General features: G+C 42.6%; 1 protein-coding gene across 1 annotated transcript in view; it reads right to left on the bottom strand.

Moving 5' to 3' along the window:
- Window positions 1–7142: 7142 nt before the first annotated feature.
- Window positions 7143–13595, bottom strand: part of rad54b (RAD54 homolog B) — a 34279-nt gene continuing 27826 nt past the window's right edge. Inside the window, exons 11-15 of the mRNA XM_041248789.1 lie at window positions 12487–12668; window positions 11567–11828; window positions 9993–10059; window positions 9038–9238; window positions 7143–8612 (exon numbers count right to left, since the gene is read on the bottom strand). Of these exons, the coding sequence (XP_041104723.1) occupies window positions 8380–8612; window positions 9038–9238; window positions 9993–10059; window positions 11567–11828; window positions 12487–12668 (945 nt within the window). The 3' untranslated portion in view covers window positions 7143–8379. The remainder of the gene's footprint in view (window positions 8613–9037; window positions 9239–9992; window positions 10060–11566; window positions 11829–12486; window positions 12669–13595) is intronic.

The following is a 13595-nucleotide window of genomic DNA, read 5'->3' as shown; positions in this document are numbered from 1 at the left end:
TGCAATCATGTGATACCAAAAACCCCTTGTTACCTGGTGGGTACATCAAACTGAAAAAGTTCAGGTTTTAACCTGTTAAATACAAGCACAGGGTTCAGAGAGAATGGGTTGCTAATGGAAAATTAGCCCTGAAATGATGGTGCGTTATGCAGTATGTGTGTTACATGTGGTGGTTTCTGCAAAGTTAAGACAGTGTTGTAAATGTGTGTGTTATATTAACTTCCAATAATAAAATCCACACTAATATCAATGAAACTGATCATAACCTTCACCTAAGTTACCTAAGTTAAGGTCAGGCCATATTTCTCCAGTTTACTTTGAACCAATTTAAATCTCATTCCAGAAAATTACACTTGTAGTGTTTTTTACTGAAACAAAACTGCTAATTCCTCTAACTCGCTCTATGACTAATTAATCCTGACTAGCTGTCTTAAATATATGCCTATTTTTGTGTGCATGTGTAACAAAGTGCCCGCCCCTGTGTATATTATCAAATGTTGGTGTATAGACATTGGTACACGGGATATAAACGGGTCTGTGTAACACGAGTGTTTAAAAATGTATATGTGTATTTAGGCACGAGGATTGCACAGCACTTCACGTGCAAGTAAAATGTAGTAATATGTGAGCACGGGGAATTGCACTTTATTAATTCACGTGCTGGGATTCAAGTGAATAATTAATTGGTAATTGAATCCCAGCACAATAGTATATATAGATGCACGTTGTCACATACTGGCGGTTGGGTGTTCGGTGAGCGGAGAACGGGATTGGAGACGGAGGAAATAAGCAGCAGCAGCAGCAGCAGCAGCAGCAGTAGTAATGATAAGAGGAGAAAGTATCCGCTCACCGTGTTTGTCAGTGTCTGTGCGTGCACCGTTTTGTTAAGTTTAGTCTGTTTTCGTTTGTCTATTTATTTTGGCGTAGAGTGCCGTGTCCTGTGTTTTTCGTGTTTGTGTAAACCTTTTATTTGGTATTAAACCGGCGCCAACAGGCGTCTTCATCACTTCATTTCATCCGTCCTGTGTTTTGTGTATTGCATTACCTTTCCTGGTTCTGACGCCGCCCACTTCGGCCGTCTCTGTGACACGTGGTGTCCTAAGTGGGATAACAGCGCCTCCAAGCGTCAGACCAGGAGAGGTTTTTTTGTGTGGGAGAAAAAAAAAAAAAAAAAGAAAGAAATGGGGAGAAGCAGGAAAGAGGATAAAGAGGTGAGGGACAGGGAGGAGGAGTGCCGCCTAAGGGCCAGACATCCCCGGCGATGTAACCAGTCCTTGCCGGGGTGCCTCCTCTGCAACCAGGACCATCTCTTTGCCAATTGTCCCTTCCGCTGCCCCTACCAGGAGGGAGAGGAGGAACTGCCGCAGGAGAGGAAGGTGAGGAGGTGGCAGAGAAGGGGAAAGGGGAAGAGGAAGGCAGAGGTCCCACCGCTGTCTCCACAGCCGCACCAGTCTCCTGCAAGGGAGGAAGAGCCGCACCAGTCCCCTGCAAGTGAGGGAGAGCCGCACCAGTCCCCTGTATCAAGGGGAGACTACACACCGCTCCCACCTCCACCACCAGGAGACTACACGCCGCTCCTACCTCCATGGGCAGGAGCAGAGCAGCAGGAGCTGCCTCTGCCTCCGCCACCTCCACCGGCAGGGGGAGAGCAGCAGGAGCTGCCTCTGCCTCCGCCACCTCCACCGGCAGGGGGAGAGCAGCAGGAGCTGCCTCTGCCTCCGCCACCTCCACCGGCAGGAGCAGAGCAGCAGGAGCTGCCTCTGCCTCCGCCACCTCCACCGGCAGGAGCAGAGCAGCAGGAGCTGCCTCTGCCTCCGCCACCTCCACCGGCAGGAGCAGAGCAGCAGGAGCTGCCTCTGCCTCCGCCACCTCCACCGGCAGGCGCAGAGCAGCAGGAGCTGCCTCTGCCTCCGCCACCTCCACCGGCAGGCGCAGAGCAGCAGGAGCTGCCTCTGCCTCCGCCACCTCCACCGGCAGGAGCAGAGCAGCAGGAGCTGCCTCTGCCTCCGCCACCTCCACCACCAGGCGCAGAGCAGCAGGAGCTGCCTCTGCCTCCGCCACCAGCAGAGGGTGAATGCCTGCTGGGTCCCTGTCCACCAGCAGAGGGTGAATGCCTGCTGGGTCCCTGTCCACCAGCAGAGGGTGAATGCCTGCTGGTATCACTTCCCCCACCAGCAGAGGGTGAATGCCTGCTGGTATCACTTCCCCCACCAGCAGAGGGTGAATGCCTGCTGGGTCCCTGTCCACCAGCAGAGGGTGAATGCCTGCTGGGTCCCTAAGCAGAGGGTGAATGCCTGCTGGTATCACTTCCCCCACCAGCAGAGGGTGAATGCCTGCTGGTATCACTTCCCCCACCATCACGAGGAGAGGAGCTGGAGCTTCCTCTGCCTCCACCTCCATCAGGGGGAGAGGAGCAGGAGCTGCCTCTCCCTGCACCAGAAGGACCAGGACTAGATGCTGGCGGTCCTCAGCAGCCCTTGCATAGGCTGCTGAGGGAAGCACGGGGAAGAACCTCCCGGCTGCAGTGGCCGAAAAGAGGGCCAACACCCGCACCCCAGCTTGTCCTGACTGCCAGCCTCGCTTCGCCCAGGGATGCCAGCCTCGCTTCGCCCAGGGATGCCAGCCTCGCTTCGCCCAGGGATGCCAGCCTCGCTTCGCCCAGGGATGCCAGCCTCGCTTCGCCCAGGGATGCCAGCCTCGCTTCGCCCAAGGATGCCAGCCTCGCTTCGCCCAAGGATGCCAGCCTCGCTTCGCCCAAGGATGCCAGCCTCGCTTCGCCCAAGGATGCCTCTGCATCGCCTGGGGTTGCCCGCCGCTCTGCATCGCCTGGGGTTGCCCGCCGCTCTGCATCGCCTGGGGTTGCCCGCCGCTCTGCATCGCCTGGGGTTGCCCGCCGCTCTGCATCGCCTGGGGTTGCCCGCCGCTCCGCATCACAGCCGGAAGTACTGTGGCCGGAACCCCACGAAGGGGAGCTGCCGGCCACGAAGAAGGGGGAGGAGGTCTGGAGACCGCCAACCCCAGCAGCAGTTTCGCTGCCGGAGAAGGGGGAGGAGGTCTGGAGACCGCCAACCCCAGCAGCAGTTTCGCTGCCGGAGAAGGGGGAGGAGGTCTGGAGACCGCCAACCCCAGCAGCAGTTTCGCTGCCGGAGGAGGGGGAGGAGGTCTGGAGACCGCCAACCCCAGCAGCAGTTTCGCTGCCGGAGAAGGGGGAGGAGGTCTGGAGACCGCCAACCCCAGCAGCAGTTTCTCCGCCGGAGATCGTGGGGGAGGTCCGGAGACCTGCTCCCTCTGCAGTTTCTTCCCTGCAGGAAGAACGGTGGTTGAAGCCCCACCAAGGGGAGCTGCCGGCGCCGAAGGAGGGGGAAGGTCAGGAGACCACACCCCAAGCAGCCTTTCCGCTGCTAGGACTACCCTGGCAGGAGAATGCTACCCTGCTGACAGCATTACGACCTGTGGGCCCCTGGAAGCCTCTGGTCCTGGCCAAGGACTTTGGGCGGGACTTTTGGGCTTTTAAGGGGGGAGGTGGCCATTGAGGCCATGTGTGCTTTGCACAGGAGGGGGTATATGTAACAAAGTGCCCGCCCCTGTGTATATTATCTGTTATGTGTTGCGTGTGGTGTGTTTAAATGTTGGTGTATAGACATTGGTACACGGGATATAAACGGGTCTGTGTAACACGAGTGTTTAAAAATGTATATGTGTATTTAGGCACGAGGATTGCACAGCACTTCACGTGCAAGTAAAATGTAGTAATATGTGAGCACGGGGAATTGCACTTTATTAATTCACGTGCTGGGATTCAAGTGAATAATTAATTGGTAATTGAATCCCAGCACAATAGTATATATAGATGCACGTTGTCACATACTGGCGGTTGGGTGTTCGGTGAGCGGAGAACGGGATTGGAGACGGAGGAAAATAAGCAGCAGCAGTAGTAGTAATGATAAGAGGGGAAAGTATCCGCTCACCGTGTTTGTCAGTGTCTGTGCGTGCACCGTTTTGTTAAGTTTAGTCTGTTTTCGTTTGTCTATTTATTTTGGCGTAGAGTGCCGTGTCCTGTGTTTTTCGTGTTTGTGTAAACCTTTTATTTGGTATTAAACCGGCGCCAACAGGCGTCTTCATCACTTCATTTCATCCGTTCTGTGTTTTGTGTATTGCCTTACCTTTCCTGGTTCTGACGCCGCCCACTTCGGCCGTCTCTGTGACAATGTGTCTCTCCTCTCATAAGACATCCACCTCATGTAAAACTTGTCCATTCCTATTCCTGCAGCACTGCAGTTGAAAGGTTCAGTTCTCAAGACAATGTCCAGTACATACAGTAGCGTAACACCTCACACTGTATCACAACAAATGCCTTCCTTTTTTATTTATGATGGTCTTTTTGAGGTACATTTTAGCTGGCTTCTATTTTTGTATTTATTGTATGCAGGAAAAGGGTAGACCTCATCAGATTTTCAGAGGTACATGTCTAAACTTATCTCAAAAGTTACACCTGTATGGAAGGTCAAAATGTGTCTAATCTGATCACTGAAAACAAAATGACAACCAATTAATTTAAAGAAAATAGTATGTGTAATAAATTATCCAATTAAAAGTCACCTTATATCTGCCATTCCCGCCCAATTCGACCAGTGGTTTCAGAGCCTTAGAAATCGCTTTAATTCAGTGGTAACCCCACTCTAATATGTCGTTTTAAATAACGGGTTGACAGATTTGACATTGAATCTAAGATTAGCTATGGTAACTCTATTTTAGTGTAAAACTGAAACAAATACAATTAGAAAATAAAAATAAACATTGTTAATACATACTAACCATGGCACAGTAAACACTGCCTCAAGAAGTTGGCAGCACTTAGCAAATCTATATTTGCACAGTAGAAGAAAATCTCTTGTCGTCATGAGTTGCAATTTTCCTTACTCTTGATTTTCCCAAAGGCAATTGCCTTCTCTTGTAATCACGCTGAATGACTGTAAAATGACCAGCCACCACATAGGTACTACTATGAAATGACCAGCCCATATCTAGAAAATGTGGTTCATTTAATTTATTTAGAACATGCTAGAAGTAGAAGATCTAGGGCATATAGTGAAAGGATCTACCATCACCTGCTGACATTGCTGAGTTTACCAGAAGACGAAATCGTCAGACATTTCTGTCTCAATAAGCAAGCCATTTCAGATTTGGAGAGCCCCACGAGACGGAGCCATGGTGTTCCTGTGGCAATGAAGCTTACCGCTGCCCTAGGATTTTATGCCTCAGAAGGTTTTCAGAGGCTGATCAAGGATATCTGTGGCATAAGCCAGACTTCCATCTCCAAAATAGTAATAGATGTCACTGATGCCTTAGTCAGGAGAGCAGGTAAATGAGAAAAATCACCTGTAATATGATTTCTTTGTAGGATGAACTCCACACATAATGAACACTTGGTTTCCATGTTGCTTGGTCACGTGGAATAAACTGATCTCTTACCCAGAGACACTGATAGAATCCTTTTCAGTGCCAAAGACCATGTCATTTCCTCCAAGAAAGCTCATGTCACAACCCATCATTGTCCAAATTTTGAAAATAAGAACAGTAAAGAGGGTAAAGGAGGGTGGGATATGGGTGTGTGGAGTTCATCACCCTACGAGGGAACCATATTACATGTAATCTTCGTCTTCTTACCTTGTGTGATGAACTCCACACATAATGAACAATACCAAAGCATTTAAGACAAGATGGTGGTTGGTAGAAGTTAGTAGAGGAGGACATGAAATACATAGAGTAAAATAAATACATAAAATAAAAGGCTAACAAAAAAAGTTGTAATGCTAACAAAGATCTCAGAGGGGGCCCAGGTAGCAGCGTGGCAGATGTCCTGTATTTGGCAGGTTTTAGTTTTGCCCTCGATTAACCATACCTTACCACATGGGTTTTGATGGACCCTGAAGATGGTTTCCTTCCAAGGCTGCAACAGAATTTGATGCAGGAGATTCAGATTAAATTTGTCTGTTTGGAGACAGTTCTGCCATGGTTTTATGATCCCTCTACTAAGATCACAGTCACTAGAAATGCAGTAGACCTTTTTTCTTACCTATAGCCAGGGTCTGAACTGTGGTAATCTAAATAGTTGATTACACGCAGAGGCTCCCCCGAGAGCACAATGTTTCCTTGGGGGTCTTAGGTGGTAGCCCCACCAAACGCTCCAGCCACCCTAGGATGGGACCTACAGAGTGACATTCCCAGCCAGGAAGCATGTTGGAGAGTGCAGTGATGTGAACATTGATGGAGGGTAGGTAGAACCCCTGTTTAACAGGTGGATGAGGTATGATAATAAATTTAGATAGAAAGACCCCAAGTCATGCAACAATTTTGGATCGCACCCAAGGACGACTTCTTTCATTCATCTGTATGATCTGAAACCTGAAAGTTTCCCCTTTTAATTTTTTTTTTTTTGGACTAAGTAGGGTTTGTACTTGTTCAGGTAACTGTAGCTCTTAAGAAGTCTCCCTTCAATCTTCGGACAGCTAACATCAACTGCAAAGTATTGTGGAAAACATCGTCCTGTTGCTTAAGGCCAGCACCAAACCCAGATAACACTTCACTACTATGCACAAATAAATTGTATTTCACCACTTGCACGTTAGCACTAACTGTGGAGTTGTGATGGTGTGTGTGTTTAATACTGTGTTTATTATTTCGGGACTGTAACCTATGTTTAACAGTGCAATGGACCGTGAACTTATGTTCTTGCCATTCCTTGAGCACTGCATCAATTCTACACTTGCACACTGCAACCCACTTGGCCACACGTGGTGTCAGAACACAAGATGGATCACACTACACTGTTGGCGCTGTAAGGTAAAGGCTATTGCCAAGTTCAATGCCTAGCCCATCCTTTGGGTCGACAAGCTTCTCAACAGACTGGGAACAACTAGGTTCATCTCCACTTTGGACCTGACAAAGAGATACTGGCAGATCCCCTTAACGTGCAAATCTAAATCATTTATTCACACATCAGCAAGGTTCAATCATCATTCGGGTTACAGTTCTAGTGGTCATGTAATTCTTAGTATGAGACTCCAAATACACAGTTCCTATAACACATATAACTAAACCTAGCTCTATATAGTGTTGCAATCTTATCAGGTGATAACAATTAAACATAGAAACCCTGGGAAGCGTAGCAGAGCCTTAGCTACAGGCTATATGTAGTTTTGTATAAACTGTAGATTTTGGGTTGCCCTTTTGTTGTCTGAGGTGAAGCACACCCATAAAACATGGATGTCACCATTGTATCACTGCAGAGACAGGTCAAGTTTGTAACAGTAAACAACCTATGTGTGATTTCATATTTATTTATTTTACCAAATGTGTTTTATAACGTGTATGCAACATAAACTTGCTTCAGTGCCCATATACTGCCCCACAACTTATTAATGTATTGGTACATTTTCTTTGAATTCCATTGGTTGTCAATTAATTCCAACCTTTATGCAGATGTATTAACTACAGGAATCACAAACAAAGGTAGGGCTACATAGACATGAATTCCATCAGTGCTTGACCCAGTTTTCAAGTCCTGGCACTAAGATAGAATGCATTCAGCAAATGTAAACAACCAAGTGACTGTAGCGGTCTCCTGCAGGTTCAACAGAGACAATTTGTCCTTATTTTAGGGTTAAACAGTGCCTTAACTCATTTGATTAATTAACAGGGGGGAAAAAACTTACATGAAGAAAAGTAGGTTGCACACTTACAAACAGAAAGCGTCAGTAAATCTCAGTAAATAAATGGTCCTTCATCATAGGTTAATTCACAATTTATTAGATTTGTTTTATCAGTGTTTTATATGTGTTGTAGTACAGTACACAATGTATACCTCATTTTTTTTGACTATACAAATTTACATTTAGTATATAACACTGACACTAGCCTGAAATTTCAAAGCTTGATAAATGAGTACCTCTTCCTGAATTCAATTTAATTAATTCAATTTTGTGTATAACTGAGACAAGCTGTTTAGTAACTTTAACTTTCCTCGCATTTTAGTTTTCTACTCCTAAACACTTTACTTTTAAACTAAACTAAAAGGTATCAGCCCCTGGATTCCTACAGAACGTGATTCATTTGCTTTGTTGTTGCTTGAACAGTTTAACTAGATTGTGGATTTCTTACCTAACGGAGAGCACTGTTTTAGCAACAGTGCAGCATTTCCAGATGTCAGTTTCAGTTCAAGCTGTAAGCAGTATCTCTAGATTCCGCTTAAAGGTACACTTAGTTTTCAGCAGTTACTGTACACATTTAAAAATATTTGATCGACATTTGTTTCCTGAATAATACAGTCCTCCTTAACCAATGATTTGCGACAGGAGACAGTGCTTTTGTGCAGTGAGGTCATGCCTCTTTGTTGGAAGGTGTTTGAGGCTCAGTCTTATTCTGAAAGGCAAATGTAATGTGTTTCCTAGCCCTGTCAAGGAACGGATCTGGAAAGCTAGGGGTTTTTCCAGAGTAGTGTTTCCATTGCATCAGCTCTGACATTGACAGGTGTTTCTGAGAGTCAGGTTTTTCATGACTGTGGCCCAGCTGGCAGCTTCTCTGAACCACTAACTTTACATCTTCAGCGAGACCTAAGAAAAAAAATATTATTCATCATAACTCATTAAGGAAATAAAACCTGTGTCTTTAATGTTTACAGTGCACCAGTTTTCAAGGAACACCTGTTTCATTTAGTTCATTGTTCTGACTAATACTATTTATACTAACAGCTCAGACAAGACTGAGTGAAGCCCTGATCTCTAGATCTTGAGATGTAAATAAATACAGTGTTGCTCCTTGTGTAACCAGCAGTCTCCAAACATCAAGGTTATGATTAAGGGATGCATACATATTGGAGTCCTTCTTTATAAATACTTAGATATGCGGAAAATTCAATACTAAAAGATCTCCAACACCTTCACAACAATGACATAAGGCTGGGACTGGGACTAGTCCTTCCCATGAAATCAAAGCACATGCCAAGAAAGCCAAAAGGTAAATGTCTACAGTATATCACCTTCAGTGCCTGCTTCAGATCCACAGCTGCAATTTAGCAGGTCATGAGTAACACACTCTGAGTCTTCATGTAGTGTGAACAGGTTCCGGAGCTCTTCCACAGAGAAGCTGGTGTGATTGGATTTCTTTGTCAGATCCACCACTACTCCAGAGAGACCCTGTTTACTGATCTGTCTCTGATAGATCTTCTCCTCAATAGTACCTTCCAAGAAGAAGAGCATGGTCCACATAGCCAATTCAGACAATCACATAAAGGTTTCTCATTTAAGGTCACGTTCACACCCAACATCCCGCTTACAGGAGCTACCATAGTGTATAAACGATTGAAAAATAATGTCTTAATGGGAATGCAATGTACTTTGCTGTGCTTACTGAGCTACAGTCAATCTACTGATAAACTTGAGTGACGCACCAGCAAGCAACATTGAAATACCTGTAGTTTTACCAATAAAGATCAAGTGGAAAAGGCATTCCAGCTGGATGCAGCTCAGTTTGCAGTATGCCATATTGATATAGTTTTACTTGTTGTCCAAATCCTCAAACCTGATTTATTAGATCTGTAATTTTATAATGTACTTGTCTTCTGGTCATGTTTATGTTTAACCATGCCTTATCATACATTGTGCTTTGTGCAGCTAGACTATGCTTTACTGTAACTAGATGTTCCCATTGTAGAATTTGGTTTATACTGCCTGCCAACAGCATTCTATCAATGTCCATTTTGTCACTGTAAATGTACACAGATATTTAAACCATTTTTTATTTGTTTTTATGTATCTGTACTCCTAACTGAAGACTAGCTAAATGTTCAAGTATAGTATGCTATGCCAACTCTGAAGTATTTTGGTTGTAATAGATATGTATTTTAACTATTGAATTATGGTACGATTATTACTCTGTATTGTAATAATTTATGCATATATTGTAGAAGCAGACAATAGAGTGATGAGACCTACCTGTGGTCAGGAAGCGATAAATGTGAACTGTTCTCTTTTGCCCATCTCTCCAAACCCTGGCCATGGCCTGAGAACACATAAAAACCAACCAAACATCACTGCCAGCTCAGAAACCAACAATTCATTAGATCTGGGCTTTATTATTTATTTTTTTTAAATCTAATTCAAATAAATATACTCAATTACATTCATATGCTGCACTACTGTACCTGGAAATTGTCACAGCAATACCTCCAGACAGATAGCCAAAAAGAGCTATGTGAACCAGTTTAAAAAGCATCTAAATTACCAAAACAAGGCAACTGGTCAAATTTATTAAGTGTAACACGGAGGGGACAAGAAGTGTCGAGACAATAAGCGTCCGACTAAGAAAGTGTATTTTTTTCTCTGCCACTTTGAAGCTAAAAACAGTGTGCATATGTTGTTTCACCTTCCCTGATTTTACACACACACACACACATATATATATATATATATATATATATATATATATATATATATATATATATATATATATATATATATATATATATATATATATATATATATATTACTTGATTGAAATGCCGACTGTGGTTAAGGGCCCCTTTTGCACACCATTTTAACAGATACATTGGAGTAAGTGAGCGACTGTGCAGTCCAGTTTGCAATACAAAAGTATTTCACAATCTAGTTTTCACAACCGATTTTAATTTAAAGTAAATAGTCTCAAATTGTTTCTTATTGATTCTGGAATGTAATAGTTTTTTTTTTTTTTTTTTTTCTTAAACATGCTAATAAAGGTTTGCTGACAATTTTTTAAAGATCTCTATCTTTTGTAATTTAGCTCCCAATCTCTCTGCAAATAATAAAATCACCTGCCAACTGGAGGAAATGTTTGCGGTCAATGGAAATTCTTAAGCAACACTGCCATCTGCTGTACCACCACAGCACTAACGATCACCGTGGTAACCTTAACATTGCATGCATGAATAAAAGATCAACATGCAATGAACATATAATCTTGCAATATGTTTATCTGCATTTTATGTGTTTTGTTTTTTTTTTTTTTTTTTTTTTTTTTTTTTAATCACTGCCCTTGGCATTTTGCATGCTATGATGATAGCACATGCTAGATTTGACCTTGTTTTAACTTGTGGCTGTCAAGACAACATGTTTGTCTTGGGCAAGCATGCTGTAATAAAAAAAAGGCAGTAAATATACCATACAACATCTCTATAAAAGCCTTGACTTACAAACTACACATTGAAACATAGTAGCATTTCAATTTGAACATTCAATTGATCTCATTAGTTGCTGACAGCACAAAATAAATGGGCCGTATTAAAAAGATGAATACGTATTTTGGCAATAACACACACAAATTGTGGATCACACAACCAAAAAAGATTTTAGAAAAACTATATAATATTTTCCATATAAAAGTTTCCTGTTGTGAAGTTTAAGATAGTTGGCTTTGACTGGGGTATTGAATTAATATTGCTTGAGAGAGTATGTCTCTTATTTCCCTTCCCAGCTCTGTGAGCTTGCCTCAATCCTCACTAACACTAAGCAGTTTATTCCAAGTTCTTTACCTGCATATCATTGGCAGGATTCCAGTCAATGTCATACAGAATCAGATGCGATGCCCCAACCAGGTTCAAACCTACACCTCCTGCTTTTGAGCTCAACAGAAACACGAAGTCTGAGGAGTATCTGCTATTGAAGCCCTCCACTGTCTGCTGTCTCTGGGATATTGGGGTCTGTCCATCGAGCCGTGTGTAGCTGTACCCAAAACCTTGACACATTTCCTGCAGCATGTCCAGAGTCTGGGTGTAATTGGAAACAAGAACAACTCTGCCAAAGAAATAAACAAATACATAAAAAAAAAATTATAATAATTACAATATAACATAAAAAAGGAACATGTCTGTCTATTGCCGGCGTTCCCAAACTTTTGAGGCCCATCTTTTGATACCCATTTGGCAAAGCAGCCCATGTAAAAACATTGAATGTTTTATTGCATTTTTCTTCATGTGTGGTTATTTTGATTTCATTTTCAACTTCTGCAGCAAAACCCGAGTTGTATATTATATGTTGTTTTCATTTAGTTTGCTTCTTTTGTTTGGTTAACATTTTTTAACTCATTAAACCTAATTTACATGTGAAATTTTGATCATCTTATTCGCATGTAGTTATTTGTTACTTATCTATGATGTACAATATGATGTGTTTTTCTATCATAAATGTATTGTCATTTAAGTAAAAACCTATGGCATTAACTGATTTTTTTTTTTCTAAAATACACATAATATAATTCCTATTTACAGTTAAATTTACTTAACTATTATGTGTTTTTGTACTGTAAATGTATTTCTGTTGTAAATATATTGTCATTTAAGTAAAAACCCACACCAGTTAATAATAATAATTTACATAAAATAAAAAGCTTGGGCCTACAGTATTAACCCTGTTAATGAAACTACCACTTGACAAACATGGTTGCGCTGGTTACCTTTCAGCAGGACTGAGCTGGCGGATTGCTGCCAGCAGGTCAGCCAGTACCTGCAGCTTCCCAGAATCCTCGGTTTTATATCCATCAGCTGCGCATCCCTCTGGTATGAGGTCTGCTATCCCCTCGTAGAGAGAGCTCTCGCAAACTTCGTCAGGCCTGCTTTTAGGACTCTTCTCTTTTTTCTGTTGAAATACAAAATGTCTGTAAGGAAGGCTTTTTTTGTAGTTTGTTTTTACTTTCTAATATTTTTAAGTATTTGAAATGATGGTGGATAGAAGTCTAATAGAAGACGGAAGTATTCAATGCACCCACAAATTAAGATCAGTAAGGATAGCAATGGAATCTTATTAATTGCACTAACTGTCTCAGGTTAGGTGACACCAGGGCACATGTTTTTTCACGGTGCAGTAATGATGCTATAATCAAACTTTAGTTACACCTGTTTCACATTTGGCTTTTACTCTTAAATTAACGTATTCATACTGCGTGTCCCTTAAACTGGAATATTGAACTGAAATTAAAATTTAACATAACCTAATCATGCAAAGTGAGAAATACAGTCCTTTATAATAATGTGTAAGGGGTTAAAATAATATTGGATGTTGACAATTGTGGACAGCGAGGAACTAAAATGAAACCACATGAAGCTTTACTTTTTGCCCCTATTCAACACCAGGTCACAATAACGTTTGATTAAAAGGCCACTTATTTATTCGAGAAGCCACTCAGCTGCTTACATTATTTTCAGGACTGATTTCTCTACTCATGCGAGAATGTCTGTACACAGTGCTTGCTGCAGACTCTTATGTAACCAAGAGGCTGGCAAGCCAAACCAACTACAGTATTCACTGATAGCATTTTGATTTTATAATGTGGTATGCAGAACCCTTAGAATGTAAAAAAATTCCAAAGTGAGATGCCTGCCATTTTATTGGCATCATTCTTTAAAAAGCAGATTCTTCACCATCCTTTCCAGCTTCACTTTTTACCTTGCAACACAACTAACAATGCTATTAGAACTATTCTATTTTTTTTTTGACACCACCTATTGATATTTTAATTGATTCATTTTAAAATTAAACTGAAAGCTCAATTTTGTGACAGAAAAC

The sequence above is a fragment of the Polyodon spathula genome, chromosome 4 (genome assembly GCF_017654505.1).
Source record: "Polyodon spathula isolate WHYD16114869_AA chromosome 4, ASM1765450v1, whole genome shotgun sequence".
In the NCBI taxonomy this organism is placed as follows: domain Eukaryota; kingdom Metazoa; phylum Chordata; class Actinopteri; order Acipenseriformes; family Polyodontidae; genus Polyodon; species Polyodon spathula.
This window is presented reverse-complemented; position numbering and strand designations above follow the sequence as displayed.